This window comes from Phyllobates terribilis, unplaced genomic scaffold (assembly GCF_046119375.1).
Source record: "Phyllobates terribilis strain yellow unplaced genomic scaffold, ASM4611937v1 Scaffold_7__3_contigs__length_470593459, whole genome shotgun sequence".
Classification (NCBI taxonomy): Eukaryota; Metazoa; Chordata; class Amphibia; order Anura; family Dendrobatidae; genus Phyllobates; species Phyllobates terribilis.
In genome coordinates this window covers 68,486,773-68,501,639 of record NW_027362767.1, presented here as the reverse complement: position 1 = coordinate 68,501,639, position 14,867 = coordinate 68,486,773, and the positions used below count along the sequence as shown (strand labels likewise).

The 14,867-nt window shown below is 47.1% G+C and overlaps 1 protein-coding gene across 1 annotated transcript in view; it reads left to right on the top strand.

Moving 5' to 3' along the window:
* The window catches only part of PRKCH (protein kinase C eta), a 168,295-nt gene that overhangs the window by 89,739 nt on the left and 63,689 nt on the right, over positions 1-14,867 (top strand). Inside the window, exons 5-7 of the mRNA XM_073638715.1 lie at positions 450-538; positions 6,234-6,363; positions 14,082-14,209. Coding sequence (XP_073494816.1) covers positions 450-538; positions 6,234-6,363; positions 14,082-14,209 — 347 coding nt within the window. The remainder of the gene's footprint in view (positions 1-449; positions 539-6,233; positions 6,364-14,081; positions 14,210-14,867) is intronic.

Here is a 14,867-nt window from a genome sequence, read left to right as displayed (position 1 = left end):
ATTAGGCAGTACAAGACTTAACACTGGCAATCCAGATTGCCAGAGTCCAGTATATATAGGAGAGGGGAGTGGTCAGTACTGAACAGCTGAGATCATCCAAGCTGGGAAGCCACAGAGCCTCCAAGCTGAACAGATTAACCGCTGCACTGCTAACAGAAACCTTCACCGTTTAAAATGAAAACGAGGTATTTCTGATTAGTGGAGGAGGACGGGAAATCAGATGCTGCGGTCTTCTGGCCCCTCTCTGTTGCGGTAAACCCGTGACATCGCCACTGGGGGTGTCGGCAGCCCTTTCCCTACCAAACTGACATTAATGACCTATTCTGAGGACCGGAATGTCCTGGAAAACCCCTTTAAGTATCATTAAATTGTCTTTTTTTCCCACCATGAAAATTGTACACAGAGATATGTGATTAAATGTCTAATTGAAATCTCTTTCCTCCTTTCAGTTTGCACATGTGTGGTTCACAAGCGCTGCCATCAGTTAATCGTCACAGCTTGCACTTGCATGAACAATCCGACGAAAGTGGAAAAAAAGGTGACGTGTTTCTATTATTTTTATCTACTTTGGTTTCCAAGTCTTTTTTTTTTTTTTTGCAAAACCACTTCCTGTGTCTCAGCGTTTAATTAAGACATTTATAAGTCCAAAATCCCCGAGTACCTAATGATAGACCTTTCGCCTCCATCTCTGGGCAGAGTCCTCTTTCTGGTGTTAGAATGATATTTTTTCTGCCCGGTGATTTAAGCCTACCCCCAGTCATAAGACGTAGGTATTGCTGCAATTAAAGGGGATTTCTCGACACTTGGAAATCTTTTGATTTGCAACTTTCTAATTTACTGTGTTTTTCAGTTCCTCTATTTTTAAGATCTCTGCCTCCTGTGTGTGAATAGACATGAAGACAGTGGGATCTGTAACTAGGCTTTTCCTCACCTGGGGCAAAAAGTTTAATGTACTGCCCTCATCCTGCATCTAAGTACATGGGCCCAGGAAAAGTGGCTTATTGACATCTCTTTAAAGGCACAGAGGGGGCATTATTAGTATATGGAGGCACAGAGGGGGCATTATTAGTATATGGAGGCACAGAGGGGGCATTATTAGTATATGGAGGCACAGAGGGGGCATTATTAGTATATGGAGGCACAGAGGAGGCATTATTAGTAATATGGAGGCACAGAGGGGGCATTATTAGTATATGGAGGCACAGAGGGGGCATTATTAGTATATGGAGGCACAGAGGGGGCATTATTAGTATATGGAGGCACAGAGGGGGCATTATTAGTATATGGAGGCACAGAGGGGGCATTATTAGTAATATGGAGGCACAGAGGGGGCATTATTAGTATGTGGAGGCACAGAGGGGGCATTATTAGTATGGAGGCACAGAGGAGGCATTATTAGTAATATGGAGGCACAGAGGGGGCATTATTAGTAATATGGAGGCACAGAGGGGGCATTATTAGTAATATGGAGGCACAGAGGGGGCATTATTAGTATATGGAGGCACAGAGGAGGCATTATTAGTAATATGGAGGCACAGAGGGGGCATTATTAGTATGTGGAGGCACAGAGGGGGCATTATTAGTAATATGGAGGCACAGAGGGGGCATTATTAGTATGTGGAGGCACAGAGGGGGCATTATTAGTAATATGGAGGCACAGAGGAGGCATTATTAGTAATATGGAGGCACAGAGGGGGCATTATTAGTATGTGGAGGCACAGAGGGGGCATGTTAGTATGTGGAGGCACAGAGGGGGCATTGTTAGTATGTGGAGGCACAGAGGGGGCATTATTAGTATGTGGAGGCACAGAGGGGGCATTATTAGTATGTGGAGGCACAGAGGGGGCATTATTAGTATGTGGAGGCACAGAGGGGGCATTATTAGTATGTGGAGGCACAGAGGGGGCATTATTAGTATGTGGAGGCACAGAGGGGGCATTATTAGTATGTGGAGGCACAGAGGGGGCATTATTAGTATGTGGAGGCACAGAGGGGGCATTATTAGTATGTGGAGGCACAGAGGGGGCATTATTAGTATGTGGAGGCACAGAGGGGGCATTATTAGTATGTGGAGGCACAGAGGGGGCATTATTAGTATGTGGAGACACAGAGGGGGCATTATTAGTATGTGGAGGCACAGAGGGGGCATTATTAGTATGTGGAGGCACAGAGGGGGCATTATTAGTATGTGGAGGCACAGAGGGGGCATTATTAGTATGTGGAGGCACAGAGGGGGCATTATTAGTATGTGGAGGCACAGAGGGGGCATTATTAGTATGTGGAGGCACAGAGGGGGCATTATTAGTATGTGGAGGCACAGAGGGGGCATTATTAGTATGTGGAGGCACAGAGGGGGCATTATTAGTATGTGGAGGCACAGAGGGGGCATTATTAGTATGTGGAGGCACAGAGGGGGCATTATTAGTATGTGGAGGCACAGAGGGGGCATTATTAGTATGTGGAGGCACAGAGGGGGCATTATTAGTATGTGGAGACACAGAGGGGGCATTATTAGTATGTGGAGGCACAGAGGGGGCATTATTAGTATGTGGAGGCACAGAGGGGGCATTATTAGTATGTGGAGGCACAGAGGGGGCATTATTAGTATGTGGAGGCACAGAGGGGGCATTATTAGTATGTGGAGGCACAGAGGGGGCATTATTAGTATGTGGAGGCACAGAGGGGGCATTATTAGTATGTGGAGGCACAGAGGGGGCATTATTAGTATGTGGAGGCACAGAGGGGGCATTATTAGTATGTGGAGGCACAGAGGGGGCATTATTAGTATGTGGAGGCACAGAGGGGGCATTAGTAAAGGTAATTTTGACTTTAACAAAAGTAGACCCCAAACATTGTCTGTCATGTAAAATAACAAAATCCGATATTACTCTCCTTCCTCAAGTCCTGCGCTGGCTCTCTGCTACTGCTCCAGTCTTAGTGATCACATCATATTGACGGCTGACATCACCTCTGCAGCCAGTCACAGCTTCTCGTCTTGGGAAGATGGCACAAGCTGCTGAGCTCAATGATTTGCTGCAGCGAAGATGTAGGCTGTGTGCCCACGTAGCATTTTTCAAGCGTATATGCTGCGGAATTTCCGCAGCGTAAACGCTTGAAAAACGCATGTATATCCGCACCCCATGGTCCCCAATGGGATTCCGCAAGTTCTATGCACATGCTGCGGATTTTTCCGCAGCGTTTATGCCGCGTTCAAAAATCCGCAGCATGTCATTTAATTTTGCGTTTCCGCAAGCGGAATTGCCTTTGTCCAATGCATAAAAAACGCAAGGCAATTCCGCATGTGGAAAACGCGTGATAAACGCGCGAAAAATGCACGATAAACGCGTGCAGAATTCCGCATGCGTTTTTCCGGGAGAGGACTTGCATTTATGCAGCAGAAATTTTCTGCTTCATAAATGCAACGTGGCAACGTGGGCACATAGCCGTAAGCCGTTGACATGATGTCACCAATGCAACAAAAACACTGATATTGCAGCAATGGCGGAGAGCTAGGGCAGGATCTGATTTTGTTGTTTTACATGGCAAGCAATGTTTGTGGTACACTTTTCTAAAAGTGGAAGACAACTTTGATGTATGGAGGCACAAAGGGGGCATTATCAAAATATGGAGGCACAAAGGGGGCATTATCAATATATGGAGGCACAAAGGGGGCATTATCAATATATGGAGGCATTATCAATATACAGTAGGTACGGAAAGTATTCGGAACCCTTTAAATTTTTCACTCTTTCTTTCATTGCAGCCATTTGGTAAATTCTAAAAAGTTAATTTTTTTCTCATTAAAGTACACTCTGCACCCCATCTTGACTGAAAAAACTGAAATGTAGAAATTTTTGCAAATTTATTAAAAAAGAAAAACTGAAATATCACATGGTCATAAGTATTCAGACCCTTTGCTCAGTATTGAGTAGAAGCCTCCCTTTGAGCTAGTACAGCCATGAGTCTTCTTGGGAATGATGCAACAAGTTTTTCACACCTGGATTTGGGGATCCTCTGCCATTCTTCCTTGCAGATCCTCTCCAGTTCTGTCAGGTGGGATGGTGAACGTTGGTGGACAGCCATTTCCAGGTCTCTCCAGAGATGCTCAATTGGGTTTAGGTCAGGGCTCTGGCTGGTCCAGTCAAGAATGGTCACAGAGTTGTTCTGAAGCCACTCCTTTGTTATTTTAGCTGTGTGCTTTAGGGTCATTGTCTTGTTGGAAGGTGAACCTTCGGCCAAGTCTGAGGTCCAGAGCACTCTGGAAGAGGTTTTCATCCAGGATATCTATGTACTTGGCCACATTCATGTTTCCTTCAATTGCAACCAGTCGTCCTGTCCCTGCAGCTGAAAAACACCCCCATAGCATGATGTTGCCACCACCATGTTTCACTGTTGGGATTGTATTAGGCAGGTGATGAGCAGTGCCTGGTTTTCTGCACACATACTGCTTAGAATTAATCACCAAAAATGTTCTATCTTTGTCTCATCAGACCAGAGAATCTTATTTCTCATAGTTTGGGAGTCCTTCATGTGTTTTTGAGCAAACTCTATGCAGGCTTTCATATGTCTTGCACTGAGGGAGAGGCTTCCGTCGGGCCACTCTGCCATAAAGGCCCTACTGGTGGAGGGCTGCAGTGATAGTTGACTTTGTGGAACTTTCTCCCAACTGCATCTCTGGAGCTCAGCCACAGTGATCTTGGGGTTCTTTTTTACCTCTCTCACCAAGGCTCTTCTCCCACGATTGCTCAGTTTGGCTGGACGGCCAGGTCTAGGAAGACTTCTGGTGGTCCCAAACTTCTTCCATTTAAGGATTATGGAGGCCACTGTGCTCTTAGAAACCTTGAGTAATGCAGAAATTCTTTTGTAACCTTGGCCAGGTCTGTGCCTTGCCACAGTTTTGTCTCTGAGCTCCTTGGGCAGTTCCTTTGAGCTCATGATTCTCATTTGGTCTGACATGCACTGTGAGCTGTGAGGTCTTATATAGACAGGTGTGTGCCTTTCCAAATCAAGTCCTATCAGTTTAATTAAACACAGCTGGACTCCAATGGAAGAGTAGAACCATCTCAAGGAGGATCACAAGGAAATGGACAGCATGTGACTTAAATATGAGTGTCTGACCAAAGGGTCTGAATACTTATGACCATGTAATATTTCAGTTTTTCTTTTTTAATAAACTTGCAAAAATGTCTACATTTCGTTTTTTTTTCAGTCAAGATGGGGTGCAGAGTGTACTTTAATGAGAAAAAAATGAACTTTTCAGAATTTACCAAATGGCTGCAATGAAACAAAGAGTGAAAAATTTAAATGGGTCTGAATACTTCCCATACCCACTGTATGGAAGCACAAAGGGGGCATTATCAATATATGGAGGCACAAAGGGGGCATTATCAATATATGGAGGCACAAAGGGGGCTTTATCAATATATGGAGGCACAAAGGGGGCATTATCAATATATGGAGGCACAAAGGGGCATTATCAATATATGGAGGCACAAAGGGGGCATTATCAATATATGGAGGCACAAAGGGGGCATTATCAATATATGGAGGCACAAAGGGGGCATTATCAATATATGGAGGCACAAAGGGGGCATTATCAATATATGGAGGCACAAAGGGGGCATTATCAATATATGGAGGCACAAAGGGGGCATTATCAATATATAGAGGCACAGAGGGGACATTATCAATATATGGAGGCACAAAGGGGGGCATTATCAATATATGGAGGCATTATCAATATATGGAGGCACAAAGGGGGCATTATCAATATATGGAGGCACAAAGGGGGCATTATCAATATATGGAGGCACAGAGGGGGCATTATCAATATATGGAGGCACAGAGGGGGCATTATCAATATATGGAGGCACAGAGGGGGCATTATCAATATATGCAGGCACAAAGGGGGCATTATCAATATATGCAGGCACAGAGGGGGCAGCGTCAGTGGTTATCTGAACAAGAAGTTGGTGGTGGGGAGTAACATTGGCCCTGGAGCCCATGGGACCCTAGCTATTTTACATATACAGAGCAAGCTATGTATGTTTATATATATATATATATATATATATATATATATATATATATATATATATATATATATATATATATATATATATATATATAGAGATATATATATATATATATAGAGATATATATATATTTTTTTTTTACTACGTATGAGTGTATATATGTAGATATTTTTTGTTAACTATGTGTTTTGCTTTTAGATCTTTGAACAGAGATTCGGTATCAATTTACCCCACAAGTTTCGTGACCACAATTACAAGGTGCTGACGTTCTGTGACCATTGTGGGTCGTTATTATGGGGGCTAATGAGGCAGGGATTACAGTGTAAAAGTAAGTCATGTTGAAATAACCAGTGCCGCAATAGTGTGCAGTATAATGGTACCACTTCATACTAAATGTATTATCTGGATTTTATGTAAAAAAACATATATAAGATTAAATGAGAACCAGGAGGACTCCTTCAGAACAAGTGGGATCCGTTTCACAGCCCGTCTGTCCTATGCTTCATGCCTTCTATAATGGTCGATGCTTTGATAACAATGTGAATAGCGCCATACTACATTATATACACCAAACTCAGTAGTTTTGTCCCTGGTTCCTTAGCTCATTTTACAATGCAGAACGGGCTTTCATATTGGACTAGTTTCTTTAAAGCGCCCAATTTCCGGTCTTACTACAGTTCCTACCACCCCTTTTAGTGTTGCGCACTTTCCTAACAGATTCCCTTTCTTATCAGGTCGTTATCAATTTTCTAAATTGGCTTTTAACAACGTTCCTTAGAAACGGACAATGTACTGGGGAAAATTGGCCAAAAATGTCAAAAAGAAATATTTTTTTTTTGCCCTTATTAACCAATCACAGCGCAGCTTTCATTTTACCAAAGCTGTTTAAAAAATGAAAGCTGAACCCTGATTGGCTGTTGTGGACAAAAAAGACCATCCTTCATTTAGCCTGTTTTGATAATTTTCGTTATTTATGTGTCCTCCTGGAAGCTATTTTCCCACTTACAGCTAATTTCTCAGGAAATCGAGAACAAGAGTATTGACACAGCAGATGCACACAGCTGAGTAGTGATGATCAAGTATGCTCGTTGCTCGATATTTGCGAGCATGCTCAGGTGAGCACCTATTATCTTCAGCGTGCTCTGGGGTTAAGTTTTCGTCGCTCCGTGAACATGATTTGCAACTGTTTGACTGCTTTAATACATGTGAGGAATGACTGTTTTTCCAGCATTCCTCACATGTATTAAAGCTGTCAAACAGTCGCAAATTATGTTCACGGAGTGACGAAAACTTAAAGCCCGAGCACACTGAAGATAATAGGTGCTCGCCCGAGCATGCTCGTAAAACTCGAGCAACGAGCATACTTGATCATCACTACTGCTGAGACTTAGGACTTTCTTTCTTTATGTGTTTTCTATGTGGAAAATGCACTTTTATTATTTTAGGACACTATGGGCTTTCTTTATCAAAATGGGCCTCGTTGCCCATAGCATCCAATCAGGGCTTAGCTTTCAGGTCTTACCCAGTTCAGGAGAAATGAAAGCTGTGTTTTGATTGGTCGCCATGGGCAACAAGAGCTGTTTTGTGGCTGTATTTAGTTTAGTAGGGCTGTATATAGTTTAGTAGTTTTTGAACCCGATAATGCCCAACGATAGGCGGACATTGAGGGGCCTTACTCTACAGCATTATGTATTAACTAGACTCCACACAGTTGCCATATAAAACTGTAAAAAATGTTGAAAAAATATACAAGTAAATAAGGTCATAAAAACAAAAAATTCTAATAATTAAGACTTTAATGAACCCCTGCCAGTCACTTGTGCAGCCCCACCTTTTACACAGTGATCCTAACCAGGGCATGTTGTGACTTGCCCTCCCTAAGTGGTGGGGTACCCGGAGCCGGGCCAATGTAGGGTGGCAGTGTGGGATGTCGTCATGGCCGGGACCCGGTCCGTGCCCAGGTCTGTCACATGAAAATAATGGGCTTGTTGATGAGTAGTTATTCGACTATGCCACCTGTGGTTTCTGGTGAAGGCCACCAGCGCTGCAACAGTCCTCTGAGACTGATGTTCTGGCAGCTTGGTTGGTATTACTCCCCACAGGCGGAGTAGGCCTCAGGGCAGTGTTAGATGGACTGAGTGGAGGGATGGTGCGTGCAGTGCCGCGCGGGAATAATCAAGCGGAGACGGTAAATGAAGTCATCCAGGTTTTACTCACTTTAGTGAAGTAGCCGCTGCAAAGCTTCTCTCTGCTTCTCGTGGCGCGCTGCGGCCGCCAGGAAGGGGGCTCAGCACTTCCCAGGTAGATCAGGAGCACCTGTCAAGACCCCGTCGGTGCGTTCCTCTCCTTCTCCCTCTCTTTCTCCTTCTCCTCTCGCTTGTGTTCCTCCCTGGTATCCACTAAGCCGCCGGGCTTTTCCAACAGTGACGTGAAGTACACAGTCAGATATCGGGGGCCGGTCACCCCTCTTGCAGCAGGAATCCCTCGGCTTGGCCAGAGTGAAGAATACAGGTGGCGACTCCGCTCCGTCCGTATCCCCCTGGGATCCTTTTGCCTGTGGAGCCTATCTCCTCTGCTCCCCTCCAAGGCCTTCTTAGAACGGGACCTTGACCGGGCAGAGACACTGGTTAACTCTGACCCGCTCCTCGTCTCAAGGCCTGAGGACGAGGACCATGAATCTTCAGCCAGCTACAGACTCTTGCTGGACCCTGACAGAAGACCACAATCAAAAGACCTTGAACTTAAGATGGCCGTTGGATATATATGTTGCTATAAGTGCTTCCTGTAAGTGTGTCCTCCACCCTCACCCACTACTAGGTTCCTCCTATCTTTGGTTCCCCCCCCATCTCCTCTATCCCGGAACGGGGCAGCTCCCTGGTGCATTTAGGCCCCCTGCAGGACAGGAGTGGTGTAGTGTTGAGTGTGAAGTGGGGTCCTGGGTGATGCTCCATCCTTACCTGGAAGAGGAGATACCACACCTCTATGTGAGGTGCAGCACCCCTGTGGCGACTGAACCCTCAGGGGCGCCACATTCCCCCCTGGTGAAACAGCACGTCCGCGGGCTGCAATAGAGTAAAGTGTTGGTACAGACATTCAAAATTTTAAACGCTTTTTGTAAACAATAAAACATCTTCCCTTTATGGGAGGTTTGGACACTTTTAACGTTGCAAGATATATATAGTATAAATATATAAAACATTAAAGAGACATTATGCATGTAGAAAATACTATAGAAAAGTGCAGTTCAGCAGCATGAGGGACCTGCCCAAAACCCTCAACGTAGACCCTGGGGTGGCTGCAGGGCATGGAGATCCTGAGTTGGACCTCCAGTAGAGCCACACCAGACAGGTTTTGCTTCTGAGATCTGAGGTAGAAGTAGAAGTGGTTTTGCATAAAACCAATAGGGGGCACCTAATTAGGTGCACACTATTTACAAAGTGAGTCTGTCTCCTACTCAGCGTCCGCAGGGACAAATGTTTGTTTCAAATGATCCGGGTGCAAGAAAACTTGAAAAACAAACAAAAGTTTAAACAACAAGGAGGTGCATCCTCCGGGGCTTCTTAAAAGTGGTATCTCCACCGGGGAAAAGGCTCATTCTTGCCGAACGAGCCTGACCGGTCCTCTGTAACTGGGTGCATGGGGGCATCCTCCCTGTATACCCTGTGGACATCCAGGGCATACCACCCACGTTCCCCTTGGTGACGGGTGTAGGATACCAAATCACCCGGATAGAGGTTCCGGCTTGGGTGGCCCTGCTCCAGCCGTGGCTCGACGTCCCGCCGGTTGACAAAGACGTCCCAGCTGAACTGTGGGCTCCGAATGAAGCCCCATCCTGCCTCCTGGTGGAAGCGCACAATAAGGCCTTCTTCCCGGGGGCTTGGACGGGTGGCCTCCGCCTGGCGTGCCTGTGTTTTCGCAGCCTTGGTGCGCACCTCCAGGCACTCGCAGCGGATCCTCCTCCCTCGCTGCTCCTTGTCGAGCTGGAGGAGCTCCTTTCTGCAGAACTCCTCCCGCCTCTGCGCTTCGGACCGGGTCTCCTGGGGGAAGCCCATCAGGTCGCTCCCCTGGTTGTCCCAGGCATATTCTTCTGCCGCCAGGCAAGTGACCGGAGGTGCGGGGAGCGGCATTAGCGGGGGCCACTGCGGGCCCTCTACTGGTGAGGACCAGTCCGGGTTGGGGCAGGTGGACACCCAGGTTAGTGCAGGCTTTTCCGGATCGGGGGTCAGGAGGCATAGCAGGCCTCCGGGTGTGGCAGTGGCTTGGGCCTCGGCCTCCGGAGCCAATTGCTGCTCCCATACGATGGCGCCCGGGGATAGGGGTGCTGGCAAGAGGTCTAGGAGGGCTTTGGTGCATCCCGCGCCCGGGATAGGGGTTTCAGCCTTACCCGAACTTGGGCTGCACAGGGCCTCCTAGGCTTCCTCCGCCTGGGCTGGGGCCTCAATCGTCAGGAGCGGCGAGCTCTGGCGGCGGGCCTTGATCCTCCGCAGCACGTCTTCTCTCCACTCGGCAGCGGCCAATCGTTGGGCCTCTTCGACCCTCCGGGTAAGGTCCTGCGTTTCACCGCGGAGGAACTCGGCCTCGTCCGCGGTCAGGTGAATTCCCTCCATATTGAGGGAGGTAGCAGCTGGTGGGCCAGCGACGGAGGGCATCTCCCTTGCAGCGTCCATCTTTGCTGCAGGGTGCGGTTTGTTTCTCCTCCTCTTTTCGGGGCGGCTCCAGGGTGGCTGGCCGACGGGCACTCCTTGGGACGTCCCATCCGTCTTGACGGACACTACTATGCGGACAGTCTCTGCTGGAGGGGGCGGTCAGCACTTTTGGTGCCATTGGGGAGCCAGGCCCACGATGGGAGGTCTTAGGTTGCTGTTGTTTTTGCACATAATGGCGTCCGTTCTTCTTGGGCGGGTGCCACATTGAGTGTGTAACGACAGTCTTTTGTGAAAGAAGCGCAGTACCCGGCGGCAATGGGGATTATCTTCTTCCGTTGCTGCGGGCACGCAATCCTGCCGACTACGCCAAGTAGTGACTCGCCCTCCCTGAGCGGTGGGGTACCCGGAGGCGGGCCAATGTAGGGTGGCAGTGTGGGATGTCGTCGTGGCCGTGACCCGGTCCGTGCCCAGGGCTGTCACATGAAAATAATGGGCTTGTTGCTGAGTGGTTATTCGACTACGCCACCTGTGATTTCTGGTGAAGGCCACCAGCGCTGCAACAGTCCTCTGAGGCTGATGTTCTGGCAGCTTGGTTGGTACTACTCCCCACAGGCGGAGTAGGCCTCAGGGCAGTGTTAGATGGACTGAGTGGAGGGATGGTGGGTGCAGTGCCGCGCGGGAATAATCAAGCGGAGACGGTAAATGAAGTCATCCAGGTTTTACTCACTTTAGTGAAGTAGCCGCTGCAAAGCTTCTCGTGGTGCTCTGCGGCCACCAGGAAGGGGGCTCAGCACTTCCCAGGTAGATCAGGAGCACCTGTCAAGACCCCGTCGGTGTGTTCCTCTCCTTCTCCCTCTCTTTCTCCTTCTCCTCCCGCTTGTGTTCCTCCCTGGGATCCACTAAGCCGCCAGGCTTTTCCAACAGTGACGTGAAGTACACAGTCCGATATCGGGGGCAGGTCACCCCTCTTGCAGCAGGAATCCCTCTGGCTTGGCCAGAGTGAAGAATACAGGTGGCAACTGCACTCCGTCCGTATCCCCCTGGGATCCTTTTGCCTGTGGAGCCTATTTCCTCTGCTCCCCTCCAAGACCTTCTTAGAACCGGACCTTGACCGGGCAGAGACACTGGTTTAACTCTGACCCGCTCCTCGTCTCAAGGCCTGAGGACGAGGACCGTGAATCTTCAGCCAGCTACAGACTCTTGCTGGACCCTAACAGAAGACCACAATCAAAAGACCTTGAACTTAAGATGGCCGTTGGATATATATGTTGCTATAAGTGCTTCCTGTAAGTGTGTCCTCCACCCTCACCCACTACTAGGTTCCCCCTATCTTTGGTCCCCCCTCCAATCTCCTCTATCCCGGAACGGGGCAGCATCCTGGTGCATTTAGGCCCCCTGCAGGAGGAGTGGTGTAGTGTTGAGTGTGAAGTGGGGTCCTGGGTGATGCTCCATCCTTACCTGGAAGAGGAGATACCACACCTCTATCTGAGGTGCAGTACCCCTGTGGTGACTGAACCCTCAGGGGCGCCACAGTTGCATATCAAAATGATCCTAAAATCTGTCTGAAAAATTTCTACTTTTCGTAAATTTTTTTTTTATGCATTGGAAAAAAGAGTTCACACACGTGTCGTCCTTTTCCATTTTCAGTTCGGTCACAGACATGCTGAATCCATCACGTGACAGACACCAATGGTCCATGGGGTTGTATTGTGCTGACCGTCACCCTGACTTCCCCACATTCTAGTCCTTGGCTTGACCTAACCTTCATGTGTTGTCCACAGGATTGGAGGAGAAAGCCGCGTGCCAGGTCCTCTGGCAGGAACTTATCTGACCCGAAAACAAAAGGATCGGGCGTTAAAATTGCAACGCCGTGACCCTTCTTTTCTCTGATATTATCTATTGAGGGAGAGTCAGGAGGTCCTCATACACATCAGATGGTTAGCAGGCTCGAACAATTTCCATCGAGTGTGTATGTGGGGCCTTAAAGCTGGCCATACATATTAGATGGCTGTGTGCTGAAGATCATTCGGCCAACAGCCATCTCAGCCTACTCCCCTGAACACAGGAGCACTCGTTCGGCCTACCGCTCCTGTGTTCTCTATGAGAAAGCCATTGACTGACACTTTGGCTGGTGACTTATCTCAGGTGGACATGCCTGATCGACATCTCTCCCGACCATCAGTCGGCCGGTGCCCCCATACATACTAGACCGTTGGCCAACCCCATCGATATTGGCGGGTTCAGCCCACATAAGCCTAATGTGTATAGTCAGTTTAAGGGATTTACATCTGACCTAGTATTTCCAATTTTCTATCGTATGAACAAACAATGAAGCCAGTGCTGGACCCACTACACGACGGACACCAAAGGTGCCCATTCTCCTCACTTATTGGGTTTTAATCATGAAGTATGTCATTTTAGGGAATGATGGATCATCACCAACCCTTCACACACCTCTCCTGAAGGCATGGTGACGATGCATCCCAACCCAGCACCCGGTAATGAGGCAGAACGGACAGAAAGTCATCGGAAGAAGACATTGTGGATAAACATTGAATCATATATTTGATGTTTGATCATGGGATATCCCACTGGTGGGACTTGCCAGGATCATCTGTAATTTGGTAAATGGATTTTGAAGTTTGTGTACTTGGATATTAGTTGAAGGAAGGGGTTTTCTGGTTTCGGAAGCCCCTGTGTCCCAGCTATAGATAGTGGAAAAAACAAACAAACACTTAACTCACCCTCCCCAGGTCCGGAACTGAGTCTTCATTGCTGCATCCAGGGGCATATAACAGCCTGCAGTGTTGATATTACATCGAAAGAGCTGCCGACAATCATTGAGTTTTATCAGCGCGCATAGTTTAATTTTTTTAAAACAAATAGAATAGTAATTAAACTATTGATGCAGAGATCATCGATTTAATTTCCAAGAAATTTTTTTTGCATTGCATATTGTATTTTGTGATATTCCAAATTAGAAGCAGGCCTAAAATCCGCAGTGACAAGTTTTACAACTCTCATTTTCACTAATGTACGAAAAGCAACAATGAAATCTTTTCCGGCATCCACCAATGGGTTAAAATGGCCCCAAACAATTTTTGTATGGTTTGTCCTTCGCTCTCAGATGTAAAAACTTTGCTCCCTCTCTCCCCCTTCTGAAGTTATTGCATTAGCATTTTTATTGTCTTTGCAAAATAGTCTTATTTCAACAAATTTCCTTTAGCGTGAAATACAAATTGCCGAGAAAATTACGTCTCATTGTTCTGAGCAAGGCAACAATTTTTGCCACATTGAGATCTTTATATTTTCTTGACCAGATGTATGAAAAAATCCTGCAAGCGTACTGCTGGAGTACAATGAGATGCTGGGCGAATAATCGTGTTCTCTCTCTTTGTAGTATGCAAAATGAACGTGCACAAGCGATGTGAGGCCAACGTGGCTCATAACTGTGGAGTGAATTCAGTGGAGTTGGCAAACGCGTTGGCAGGAATGGGTCTGCAGCCCGGGAACATTCCTGTCACACGGGTAAGGCATGACATATTAAGGGGTTAACAGCCAGAGAAATGGAAACCATTGTAGAAAAGCCCAGACCCAACATTTGACCATTTGGAGAAGACTGTTTATATAATTGCCCATAAGGCCATATTTATACATCGTGAGCGAGATCTAAAAAGTAATTCCTCCAAAAATGGAAAATGTAATTATAGGTAGAATTATCATTGTGTCTTCATAAATGAGCGATGAACACTTAATGAGTTGTTATTGGTGAACTGAAATGCGTGGTTAGTTTCACTCATGACATTAGCCATGTGAAGCCATTGGGAGTAAATGGAACGTGATAGTGGGGTGTCATGTCTAAAATTCTTAGCAAAAAAAATTGCAGGAAGGGTGATAACTTGTCTGACTGCTGGAAATCCCAGCGATATCTAAAACTGGAGCCTTGGAACCCCCAAAACGGGGCTCCATAGCCCCATCATGAATGGTATGAGGTGCATATGTCCAATCCATGAATTATTTATGGTGGTGTCAAGCATTGCATTGGCAAATTACATCAGTCCCATAGAAATTGAATGGAGCATGGTCCGCACATGTGCTCCTCACTCCATTCAGGACGGGACTGCAGAGCCCTGTTTTGGGGAATCTAGAGCCTGTCTTGGGGATTTCTAGGGGTCCCAGCGGTCGG